The sequence below is a fragment of the Diceros bicornis genome, chromosome 2, assembly GCF_020826845.1.
Source record: "Diceros bicornis minor isolate mBicDic1 chromosome 2, mDicBic1.mat.cur, whole genome shotgun sequence".
NCBI lineage: Eukaryota > Metazoa > Chordata > Mammalia > Perissodactyla > Rhinocerotidae > Diceros > Diceros bicornis.
Window position 1 is genome coordinate 48,450,990 of NC_080741.1, and position 13,192 is coordinate 48,464,181.

Below are 13,192 nucleotides of genomic sequence, written 5' to 3' on the forward strand. Positions count from 1 at the left end.
GAAAAAACTCTTTTCAAGAAATCGTGCTGGGACAACTGGATATCCGCACACAAAAAAGTTTGATTCTTACCTCACACCAAATACAAAAATTAACTCAGATCAAAAACCTAAATGTAAAAGCTAGAACTTAAAATTAGTAGAAAACAGAGGTAAATATTCATGACCTTGGATTTTGTGATGGATTCTTAAATATGACACTAAAAACATACAGAACAGAAGAAAAAGTAGAGGGGCCGGCCCGGTGGCATAGAGGTTAAGTGCTCACGCTCCGCTGCAGCGGCCCGGTGTTTGCAGGTTTGGATCCCGGGCACGCACCGACACACCGCTTGTTAAGCCATGCTGTGGCGGCGTCCCATATAAAGTAGAGGAAGATGGGCACAGATGTTAGCCCAAGGCCAGTCTTTCTCAACGAAAAAAACGGGAGGATTGGCATCAGATGTTAGCTCAGGGCTAGTCCTCCTCACACAAAAAAAAAAGAAAAACTAGATAAGATGGACTTCATCAAAATTAAAAACTTTTGTGGTTCAAAGGACATCATTAAAAAAGTGAAAAGACACCCACAGAATGGGAAAAAATATTTACAAATCAGATATCTGATATCCAAATATATAAAGAACTCTTACAACTCAACAAAAAGACAAACAACCCAATTAAAAATGGGCAAGGGATCTCTATAGACATATCTCCAAAGAAGATATACTGATGGCCAATAAACACATGAAAAGACGCACAACGTCACTAATTGTTAGAGAAACACAAACTGAAACTACGAGACAAGAATGTGGGGAAACTGGAATCCTTGTGCACTATTGGTGGGAATGTAAAGCAGTACAGCCTCTGTGGAAAACAGTATGGTGATTCCTCAAAAGATTAAAAATAGAATTACCATATGATCCAGCAATTCTATTTCTGAGTATACACCCAAAAGAATTGAAAGCAGGGCTTCGAAGAGATATTTGTACACCCATGTTCAGAGCAGCATTATTCACAATAGCTAAAATGTGGAAGCAGCCCAAGTGTCTGTCCACTGATGAATGGATAAGCAAAATATGGTATACAAACAGAATATTATCCAGCCTTTACAATTTTATTTATTTATTTATTGTCCCCTCAAAGCCCCAGTAGATAGTTGTATGTCATAGCTGCACATCCTTCTAGTTGCTGTATGTGGGACACGGCCTCAGCATGGCCGGAGAAGCGGTGTGTCAGTGCGTGCCAGGGATCCGAACCTGGGCCGCCAGCACCGGAGCGCAAGCACTTAACCGCTAAGCCACGGGGCCGGCCCTATCCAGCCTTTAAAAAGAAGGAAATTCTACAATATGCTACAACATGGATAAACTTTGAGGACATTATGTTAAATGAAATAAGCCATTCACAAAAAACAAAAACAACGCAAATACTGTGTGATTCCACTCACAGGAGGTACTTAGAGTAGTCAAAATAATAGAGACAGAAAGTAGGATGGTGGATGTCAGGAGCTGGGGGAAGGGGGAATGAGGAGTTATTGTTTTATGGTTATAGAGTTTCAGTTTTACAAGATGAAAAGAGTTACAGGGATAGATGATGATGGTTGCAAAACAAAGTGAATATATTTAATACCACTGAACTGTATATTTAAAAATGGTTAAGATGGGGGCCAGCCTGTGGCTTGGCAGTTAAGTGCCAAGTGCCAGCAGCGCTCCGCTGCTGGCGGCCTAGGTTCGGTCCCGGGCGCGCACCAACGCACCGCTTCTCTGGCCGTGCTGGGGCCGCGTCCCACGTACAGCGACTAGAAGGAGGTACAGCTATGACATATAACTATCTACTGGGGTTTTGGGGAAATAAATAAATAAATAAAATTATTTTAAAAAAATGGTTAAGATGGCAAATTTTATGTTATGTGTATTTTACTACAACAACAACAAAAAACCACAAAGAGATATCACTTCACATTCACCAGAATGGCTATTACCAAAAAAACAAAATGGTAAGTGTCAGTGTGGATGTAGAGAAACTGGAAACCTCATATATTGCCAGTGGGAATGTAAAATGGTACAGCAACTGTGGAAAACTTGCTCAACAAGTTAAACATAGAATTATCATGACCCCAAAATTCCACTCCTAGGTATATACCCAAGACAAACGAAAACAGGTGTTCACACAAAAAAAATGTACATGGATATTCATAGTAACATTATTCCTAACAGCCAAAAAAGTGGAAACAACACAAATGTCCATCAACTGATGAATGGATAACAAAATGGAGTATATCCATACAATGTAATACCATTCAGCTATAAAACAGAATTAAGTATTGATACATGCTACAACATGGATGAACCTGGAAAATCTTATGCTAAGTAAAAGAAGCCAGACACAAAAAGCTACTTATTGTATGATTCCACTTGTCCGCATTATTCATAGATTCTGTATCTGCAAGTTCACCAACTTACTAAAACTTATTTGTAATCCCAAAATCAATATGTGAGAGAAAACTTCACTAACTCTTCCCAAAAAAGATGAACCAACTATTGATGTTTTGGGGTATACTTTCCCAAATAATTGACCAATAACACGACAACATTCTTTTCCCAAAAGTCTCTCAGAATCCTTTCATTACTCTTTCTGGAAATATTTCTACTACACTACTATCTTTGTATATTTCCTTCCACCTGCTTCAGTATTATTTTCATTGACTTTATGAAATCAATGCATTTTTATTTTGTAATAGAATAGATCTACACTGTATTTGTACTGCATTACCCTATTTTTATGACAGTGAGACTTTGGCTGAGAAAGACAATAATCCATTAGACAAGGACAGATGCTAACGTTAACTGAGAAGGGATGATTGAATGAAAATTAAATTTTTTAAAAATTATTTTATGGAGATCACCTTTGTTTATAACGTTGTGTAATTTCAGGTGTACATCATTATATTTCCGCTTCTGTAGAGACGGTACCGTGTTCACCACAAAAGTCTAGTTTCCATCCATCACCATACATATGTTCCCCTTTACCCCTTTCATCCTCCTCCCATCCCCTTCCCCTCCGGTAACCAACAATCTGTTCTCCTTATCTATATGTTTGTTTGTTTGTTTATCTTCCACGAGTGAAACCATACAGTATTTGTCTTTCTCGGTCTGACTTATTTCGCTTAGCATAATACCCTTAAGATCATCCATGTTGTTGCAAATGGCATGATTTAGTCTTTTTTCAATGGCTGAGTAGTATTCCATTATATATATATATATACACACACACACACACACACACACACACACACACACACACACACATCTTTTTTATCCAATCATATACTGATGGGCACTTGGGTTGCTTCCAAGTCTTGGCTATTGTGAATAACACTGCAATGAATATAGGGGTGCATATATCTTTTCGAATTCATTCTTTGGAATGAAAACACTAATTCATTCTTTGGAATGAAAACACTGGATAAATACCCAGAAGTGGAATAGCTGGATCATATGGTATTTCTGTTTTTAATTTTTTGAGAAATCTCCTTACTGTTTTCTATAGTGGCTGCACCAGTTTGCATTCCACCAGCAGTGTATTAGGGTTTCCTTTTCTCCAGATCCTCCCCAATACTTGTTATTTCTTGTCTTTATAATAATAGCCAGAGAATTAATTTTTTAAGCGTTCAGTTCATCAATTAATGTTTTTTGTTGTAACTTTTGTTTCTCTAAGCAATTTTGAAACTGTGAAGATTAAGATACTAAGAATACCATATATTTGTGTATCTGCGTGTATGTATATATGAATGTGTATTTACGTATTTAGCTACATGTGAGAGAGAAGATTTTCCAAGGTAATTAAATATATTTGAAAAAGATTTCCAAAAATCCCACCATCTTCCCAAGATTTTCAGGCATTTGTGAAGTTTTAGGGTTCAAAGCAAACATACCAAATATTTATCTGAATTTATTGAATACTGAAAATTTAGAAAAAGAGGTAAGAACTTAGAGAAACAAAATGATGAAAAAATTTAAGCTCCTTTGGTTCCCACTGAAACCATATGGCTTATAGATAAATCATCTGATAAAACACATGATTAAATGAGTTCTCTTAGTCATCAAGGCTAAGGATATTAAAGCACATATCTTTGGGTAATATTAGACTGCTATGGAACCTGATTCCCAATCTGACCTGTGGCCTGGTTACGTAAGTACCCCCCTCAACTTCAGCCAAGAATGATTTTTTTACATTTTTGAATGAAGGGAAAAAGAAAAAAGGGAAAGAAGAAGAGAGAAAAAAGGAGGAGGAGAAGACGAAGAAAGTCACATTTTAAATTTTAATATTTTAATACTTACTATCTGGGCTTTTACAGAAAAAAAATTGTTAACCCTTGATCTAGAGAAATAAAAGCACATCTTTGGGTAATATATGACCCTGTCATGAAACTTGATTCACAATTCTATACACTAGCATAAAGATTTAAAAAATCCATTTTCTCAATTAACTACAAAATTTAAAAATGAACATACTACCTATAACCTCAATGTCTACACCTCAACCCTACACCACCCCAAGGTCCAATTAAAAAAAATTACTGGGCAAATACTGATATATGCCTAGCTCCTTTTCCCTCAGCATAAATTCTATGAAACACTTTCAGTGGTAATGGTTCTATAAGCAGGATTTAGCTTCCTTTAACAGAAGGAAGAATTGTTTAACTCCTATCATCATGTCCCTGTAAAGCATAAGAGTCTGGTTTTATCTCATAAATTGCATTGCAAATGTTGGAAGTAGGGGGATCTCCACTAGGTCACAGAGGTCCTGAGATTTGACTGGAAAAAAAACTTAATATACATATCTGGAGGTCTCATAAAATCACACATATGAGGGGGGGGGCAGATGAAGGGAGAGTGAGAGTGAAAAGGGGAGTAGAATAATTTTTTTTATTCTTTTAAACCCCTGAAGAGACACTCTTCTAACTTCAGATGGCTGGGTTGCCAAGAAATGAAAGGTAGTAAGATCCAGTTTCAGTTTTCAGCCACTCAGAAAAATGAACAAAGGATATGGACACAGTTCTTAAAATCGGAAGTACAAATATAAAGATATTCAATACTTCATGCATAAGATAAATGCAAATTAGGGGCCAGCCCGGCAGCGTAGTGGTTGGGTTTGCGCGCTCCACTTTGGCAGCCCCGGGGTTCGCAGGTTCAGATCCTGGGTGCAGACATACACACTGCTCATCAAGCCATGCTGTGGCGGTGTCCCATATAAAGTAGAGGAAGATGGGCACGGATGTTAGCCCAGCACCAATCTTCCTCAGCAAAAAGAGGAGGATTGGCATCGGATGTTAGCTTAGGGCTGATCTTCCTCACAAAAAAAAAATAAAAATAAAAAAAATTAAAATTTAAAGAAGAAAAAAAAGATAACATGCCTCAGGGCCGGCCCCGTGGCTTGGTGGTTAAGTGCGCGCGCTCCGATGCTGGTGGCCCGGGTTCGGATCCCGGGCGCGCACCGAGGCACCACTTCTCCGTCCATCCTGAGGCCGAGTCCCACATACAGCAACTAGAAGGATGTGCAGCTATGACATACAACTATCTACTGGGGCTTTGGGGGGAAAAAATAAATAAATAAAATCTTTAAAAAAAAAAAAACATGCCTCAGAAGAAGCCCTAGATATAGTATCAAAAGACTTCTGTGCATTGTGACTGTATTCATGGTAAAGACCACCACCCGGGGGCTGTGATGTCTCAGGCAAAGGCCTAAGGAACCTGGGGACTCCCAAGGCAACTTCTAAATGCTGCTCCTCAGCAAGGGCCATACCTTAAAAAGCCTTGCTAGTTCACTGCCACTCAGTTTAAACTTGTCTCACCCACCTCCTTCTTCTCTAGCCTTACCCACCTTGACTTTAATTCAAAAAATCTACCATAGCAATGCTTAGTTTTATTCAACACACATCTAAAATGTGCTAGGCTTATGTACTGAAGCACAAGGTAAACAGCTGACATAAGTCCCTGCTTTCAAGGCCTCTCTAGCCCAGTACTAAATATGTGTGTAGAAAAATAAAAGTGCTTTCATGTTGGTAAGTACACACCGAAGAGTAATCAAGGTCATGATTAAATGTTTCTCTAATTTCAGATTTGTTTTCTAGCCAAATTAATTCCAAATCTAAGATTTTTCCTCACATTTTTCAACTTTAACTACCTCTTCTATAATTTTTCTAATTAAAAGTTAAAAATCACCACAGCCCTCCAAGTGATTTCATTGAAGTTACATCTGCACTAGTCAACCCAATACTATAGTTAAGAGTAGGAGCCCTACTGCTGTCCAAATCATCCAGAAAATACTTTTTGGACCACAGTCCATTCCTCTCCCAACCCAGATATATACACACCCCTGTTTGAGAAGCTGATCATATTTATGGACCCTTGCCACAGAAACCCCCACAGTTTTGCATATGATTTCAGGAGTTCTGAAAATCCCCTGAAGTTCAATCATGGATCACAGGTTGAAAATCTCTGCAGCATTACTTGAACAAAACACTAAAATGGTAGTTTCTAGGATTTCAGAATGAATTTGGACTTAACTACAGTTTCTAAATCAGAAGCAGATTAAGAGAAATATGAAAAGTATTCACCAAAGGTACATAATTGCATAAACTGCCTAGCAAGGATACAGAAATCAATATTTCCTGGATGAGAAAAAGGAGTGGAAAGACACAGGATTTAAATCAGAAGACCTGAGTCAATTTTCAGCTCTGTCACTTAAAAGCTAAGTCACAATATCATGGCCCTATTTGTTTCCATTTTACAGCTGATAAAAACACCAACATGTACTTTACAGGGTTGTAAAGATTACGGGACACTCACTAAAATATTTTCTGACCACCTATCAAGTAAAATACACACACTATGGATTCAAGAAGCAGTATGGTACCATGGAAAAAGACAGACCTTTATTTCTTCTACTTATGAAGTGCCAAACTACATTCTAGGCTCTCACAGTGCCCTAGAGCCTCAAGTGACCAAGACAGAAGCAGCCTCTGCCTTCACACAATGTACAAGTATGAAATATTATCTGCTATGATTGGAAAGGATATTACGAGATCATACAGAAAGGGCAGAATACTTTGCCTTGGAGAAATAGGAATGGCCTTCCTGGGGAAAGGATGAAACTTAAATGAGAAGAGACATCTAAACAAAAGAAAGCGTTTTCAAGAATGAGTGAATTGGGGCCGGCCCAGTGGCGCAAACAGTTAAGTGCGCGCGCTCCGCTGCGGCAGCCCGGGGCTCGTCGGTTCGGATCCCGGGCGCGCACCGATGCACTGCTTGGCAAGGCATGCGGTGGCAGCGTCCCATATAAAGTGGAAGAAGATGGGCACGGATGTTAGCCCAGGGCTGGTGTTCCCCAGCAAAAAAAGAGGAGGATTCGCAGATGTTAGCACAGGGCTGATCTCCTCACTCACACACACACACACACACACACACACACACACACACACACACACAAAGAATGAGTGAATGTATGTGTTTGAATGTTAGTAGCACAGGTCCACTGGTGGGCCAGAATGGCTTGAGGTAAGACTGCATAAATAAATGAGGACAAGACTATGGCATGGTGTGCAAGCTTCATTAAGAAAAATGGATTTAATTTTAACAGTTTAATGAGGAACCATTTAAAAGTTTTACTTAGGACACCAACATGAACAGATCTGTATTTCCAAAAGATCACTCCGGCTACTGAATGCAGCACAGACTGTAGGGAGCACATAGTAGTCATTCACTGTTATTAAGAGGTGACTTATTATTATAACCATTACTATAAAGATATCATAATAAAATTAACTCTTACTACAAAGATTAAGAAATGATCCCCGCCCTTGAAGATCTCATAGTCCAGTGAGGGGAAACAAACATCTAAACAAGTAATTTTAGTAGTCTGTTAAGATTACTACCACGGTATAGAAATACTGAAAAGGACAAAGCATCACAAAGAATGAACTGCAACTGTAACTCTAAATAAAGGAAGATTTAAAAAAAAAAAAGAAAGAAAGAAAAGAAAAAATATTCCAAGCAAAGAGAACAGCATATACAAGGACATGGAAAGGTGAATATGTATAAACAGCCTGATATGACTCATGCACTGAGTGTGTAAAAGAAATTGTTGGGCAAGAAGGTTAAATAAACATAGAAGTACTTTTCATATCACACACTAAAGTCTTTGTTCTTTGAGTAATGAGAGTCTCTATGATGCTACTGGAGATTCCTATCGATCAGATCTGTGTTTTTAAAAAAGATAACACTGTAGCATAATAAATAATAATATGAAGGGGGAAAAGAATAGGAGCAAGAAGGACAAATAGAAGGCTGTAGGGGAAAAGAAATCTCAGATGCCCTAAGAAATACCACTTTTTACGGGATAGGCAGAATAGGAACAATCAGTGAGAGCCACAGAAGGAAACTCAAATGATTCAGAAGAGTGTGTCTCAGATTAACAGAAGAGAAATGATAGAGAGGCCAAGTATATTCTGTGTATACACATTCATTCATATACATACATAAATATACATATATATTCATATACATATACATTCATAAACATACATATATATATGTTACAGTCTGCTGACAGCTCCTACAAGCAATGCGCGAGTAGCAATGATCTCATCTATAGCCCAGATCTTGGTTTCAAAGTATCATTTCCCACCACAAGGAACGAGAGCTCCTTGGAGAAATGGCTGATTCCAGGGCTGGGTAAGGGAAAGTACAAGATGGGCCTGGAACAGCATGTTGTACCAAGTTAAAATAACAATGGAGACATGTCAAAATCTCACAGAAGGGAAGTTAAAGGGTCTTCCACTGGCCAAATAAGGCATAATTTAAGCATCAAGTAAATAATGGAATTAATGGATCATAATTCAATGAATAAAATGAGAATCCATGAGCCTAAACTGACATAAATCAATGAATAAAGAACTAAATGGGAAAGCAGGGAAGGCTGTTGCTTACAAAAGAATGCCAACCAAAAAACACTTAAGTAAAAGGAATGATGGATTAGAAAAATCACCATTTGGCAACCATCAAGTTTAAGCGATTTCAGGCAAATTCACTGGATTTTGAAACTAATGGATAAATTTGATGAAAAATAGAATATTTACATATTTCCAAAGGTGCTCCTATGTGATATTGTTTAATTAGAAAGGGAAAAATAGTAACTTTACATTGGCAATGCCTGGCAGACACCACCTTAACTAAGTGATCAAAGTTGACAATGCCTGTAATGAGACTAATCAACATCACGTGAAGAACACTACTGCAATATTCCTGACAAAAATGTATAACCTGAATCCTTTAGACAAGCCCAAATTGAGGAATATTCTAAAAAATTCAAAAACATTAAAAAATGTGAAGTTTATAAAAGACAAAGAAAGACTGAGGAACTACTCCAGATTAAAGGATATGAAAGAGAGACAACTCAATGTAACACTTGATTTCAGATTAGATTCTGGATCAGATAAAAATTTTTCTTTTCTTTTTTTTTTTTTTTGGTGCTATAGAGGACATTATGTGCATAACTTGCAAAATTTGAATCAAGTCTGTTGATGAGATAATAGTATCGTGTCATTGTAATTTGCTGATTTAGACATATAGGAGAATATCCTCATTTTTACGACATAAACACTAAAAATCCAAGGGCAGCAGGTGTCATATCTGTAACTTACACTTTAAAAGTTAAAAAAAATTAAGAGAAAATGCCAAGGCAAATTTGGTAAAATGTTAACATTGGGGAATCTGGATGAAGGGTTTAGAGGATTTTTAGCTGATTTTGTTCTACATTTGCCACTAGAATGTGTATTACATGCAGAATACATACAGAATAGTATTCTGGCAGTTTTCCTGTAAGCCTGAAATCACACCAGAATTAAAAGTTAATACTAAGAAGGAAAACATATATTTTCATTATGGTTACATATAAGACTAGATTATACGTATTTATCTATACTCAGAAAGTCTCTTAAGTCTCCGACTAACTTGATCATCGTCCTGAGGGAAAAACAACATTCCTTAAATGTCTCTTTCAGCCCAGTAATTCTATAACGTATATACTCTCCCACTTCTCAGATAGTCTTACATCCAAATCACTTAATTTTTCCTAAACAGAGTCAAGACTTTTTTAAAAAACTATCTTCATGGGCTATAGAAACATCAGTATATCTTTAAGGGAAATAGAATTAAGAGCTCACCCAAAAGAATAAAGTGTCAAAATGACTTCATTCAAAATCAGAATGTTTAGAGCAGCCAGATTCTGTACTTTATCGTTTAGATCAGGTGTTGGCAAACTTTTTCTGTAAAGGACAAGATATTAAATATTTTAGGCTTTGTTGGCCATCCAGTTTCTGAAGCAACTACTCAATTCTACCACTGCGGTGCAAAAGCAGCCACAGACACTATGTCAATGAATGAGCATGGCTGTACAGTTCAAAAAAAACTTTATTTACAAAAACAGGCAGCAGGGCAGATTTGAACAACCCATGATTTAGATGAAAGTATTTATCTGATAATAACAAAAAAGACTACTAATAAGTTTTAGACCATGTTTGCCTTTTACCAAGTGAGATACCTATAAAAAAATTTTCATTGTAGCAGTATCTAAGATAGCATTCTTTGGGGGCAATTCTGAATTTTAAAGGAAAGGATAAGTAATCTTGATCCTTAGGGATACCGAATAATCTCTACTAAAGATTTTGAAATTCATTACAGAAATACAGAGCACAAAATTTCAGTTTGAAATGTTGCATAGTAGATTTCACATACAATATTAGTTACAGACTGAAATTCCAAGCAGTATCAGAAAATTTTTCAGCTGGGTAACTCTGTTTTATTTGAACTTTCTATAGAGAGTTTAATGCTTAACTTTCTAGGAAAATAATGTTTGTTGAATTAAAGACAATGTCTTGACATAAAGATGAAAAAGATAAGAATAGTCATTAAGAAGAGTCCAATTTATCACATGTATGGAATGTTGTCCCTAAATCACCTAATCCAGGTATAATTGTAAGTATCTAAACTTCATTATAAGGAGAGATGCACATTCTGTAACCTAAGTGTTTACAAGAGAGGCTCTGGAATCACTAGCCATCACAATCTCCTGGGTGTTTGCAACTGAAATTGCCAAATTCATGGGAACCTTACCTCTTCTTCTCATGATCCAAGTGAATGAAGATTTTTCCAGTCAAGTTATAATTAATCACTGTTTTGCCCTGTGAAGTCTAGGGTATATTTTCAGCACGAAGGGTGATGTACAACAATTCCTTTTGCAAACAGGAATATATGCACATGTCCCTGCTGAAAATGTAGCCCAGTAAATTTGCATATAAAAATGAATACATGCTCATGTGTAGCAATGTGCTAGGTGATGTTTCTTGTTGATTCTACTTTAGGAGTCAAAATGTGTAAGCCTTGTGGAGTCAAGGTAGTGGTCCTGTGTATAGAGGTATAGAAAAAGTAGCTCACTTAATCCTTTCTCGCCAGGAGTCGGGATTTTCCCCGGAACGACATCCATTGTCGGCAATGGACGCACCAAAATAACGCCGGCGCCAGTGAGTTAACCACCTCTGTCCTCTTTTCACCTATTATATTTTTCATGCATCATCCAACTTCCCAACCATCTTCCTGTTTCTTCACAGAATGCACGCTAGGTTCTCGTTTTTCTTCAGCACGAAGTTGAAAATGGAGTTGAGAAAAGGAGACACATGGTCAGCTGGTGATGTTAACAAGCTCCTTGCTGCCCTGAGAAGCTAGATGGAAATGGTTCAAGTTACAAGGGGGATCATCATCAGATCTGGGAGGACAAAGAGTAATTCACGAAGCTTCATTCCCTTCCCTCCCACCCTCTGTCATTTATTGATGATCCCTATAGTCTGCCTTTACAGCAAAATCAAGATTAAGAAATCTGAAGCAACCTCGTTCAATTCTTCACTCCATCCGGTATGCAGAAAGGCCAAGTGGAACACATGTCCAGCAATGTTACAGTGGCCCCAGGTCAGGGAAGCTTGGAGTGGCTAACATAACCACAATCTTAGATCAACGCTTTTTAGTATGATCTTGGAATTAACATCAGCAACTTATACAGTGCTTGGACACAGGTACTTAACAAAGGTTGGTTGAATAAGACATTTTCTTTTCTGCCAATATCTACTTAATATATAGGTGGAAGTCAGACAGAAGTAGTTAACTCTTTCAATGCCGGGATAGTATACAGAAATCACATCAAGTCAATGTGTTCCTCTAAAATATGTTCAAATTATGGGTTCCTGATTTCAGAGTTCTGGTTAGATGTTAGCTAAAGTTTTGTTTGTTTTTTTAAGGACAACCATAATCATAGTTTTGAGATTAGAACCATGGTAAATGTTAATTAGAATGATAGATGAATTAAGAACCCTAGTACCAATGTGTAACAAAACATCACAGTTCAGTCAAGGAAAAACATTTCTCAGTAATGCAATTTTAGATGGGTAATGATTCCAGAGCAAACTAAATTTTGAAGCAGGAGGATTTTATTTAACGGCTTTCTTGATGCTAAGAATCGGGATAAATCCAAAATATGAAGGTTAAGAAGGATATATTTTAAGTATGAATAAAATTTTAAACCCCATCAAGAGGATCATCAAGCTACATAGTACTGTGCAACTGCTTTGATCCTTCAGATAGGAGTGAGGAGGATAATAAGCAGGGGAAGAAATAATTTTGTAGGACTCAAAAATGTATGTCTAGAGTATAAGTTTAAATTACCAGTTATATCTAATTGGTTTAAGGATATCTCAGAGAGTAAGTCACACCACTACAATTACAATAAAAAACTACCATATAGAGAAACAAAAATATTTACTTTTTCCAGATTTCAAGAAGAGACAGGTTTTTAAGAAATGATGACGATTATGTCTTATTTTTTAAAATTACGTCAACCAGAGACTTCTCAAGCAAACGTGAACTACTAGGTCTACAACTCTCTCTCTATAAAACTATGTCTGTAAGGCTTTCCTACGTCCACCTGTGTACTCGTCTCCATTTCCACCTTCCTTACTGAGCCAAAGATAGTACAGGCTGTACTAGCAGTCTCCAAACCCAAGAGAGACTTCTTCCAGGGACTCCTGTGCCCTCACAAAGCAAGCCTTAAATAAAGGTCCACACAAGTGACTTCCCAGCATCTCTTTCAATTAATTCCAATTCCGGTTCCTGCA

The 13,192-nt window shown here is 37.3% G+C and overlaps 1 protein-coding gene across 7 annotated transcripts in view; it reads right to left on the reverse strand.

Moving 5' to 3' along the window:
* Window positions 1-13,192, reverse strand: part of SETD2 (SET domain containing 2, histone lysine methyltransferase) — a 137,281-nt gene that overhangs the window by 50,420 nt on the left and 73,669 nt on the right. The window contains exon 13 of one of the 7 annotated variants that reach the window (XM_058557071.1): window positions 11,582-11,749. The exons of the other annotated variants lie outside the window; for them this stretch is intronic. Within the exon in view, the coding sequence (XP_058413054.1) occupies window positions 11,633-11,749 (117 nt within the window). The 3' untranslated portion in view covers window positions 11,582-11,632. Of the gene's footprint in view, window positions 1-11,581; window positions 11,750-13,192 lie in introns of those variants that run through there. 7 annotated transcript variants of the gene reach the window in all.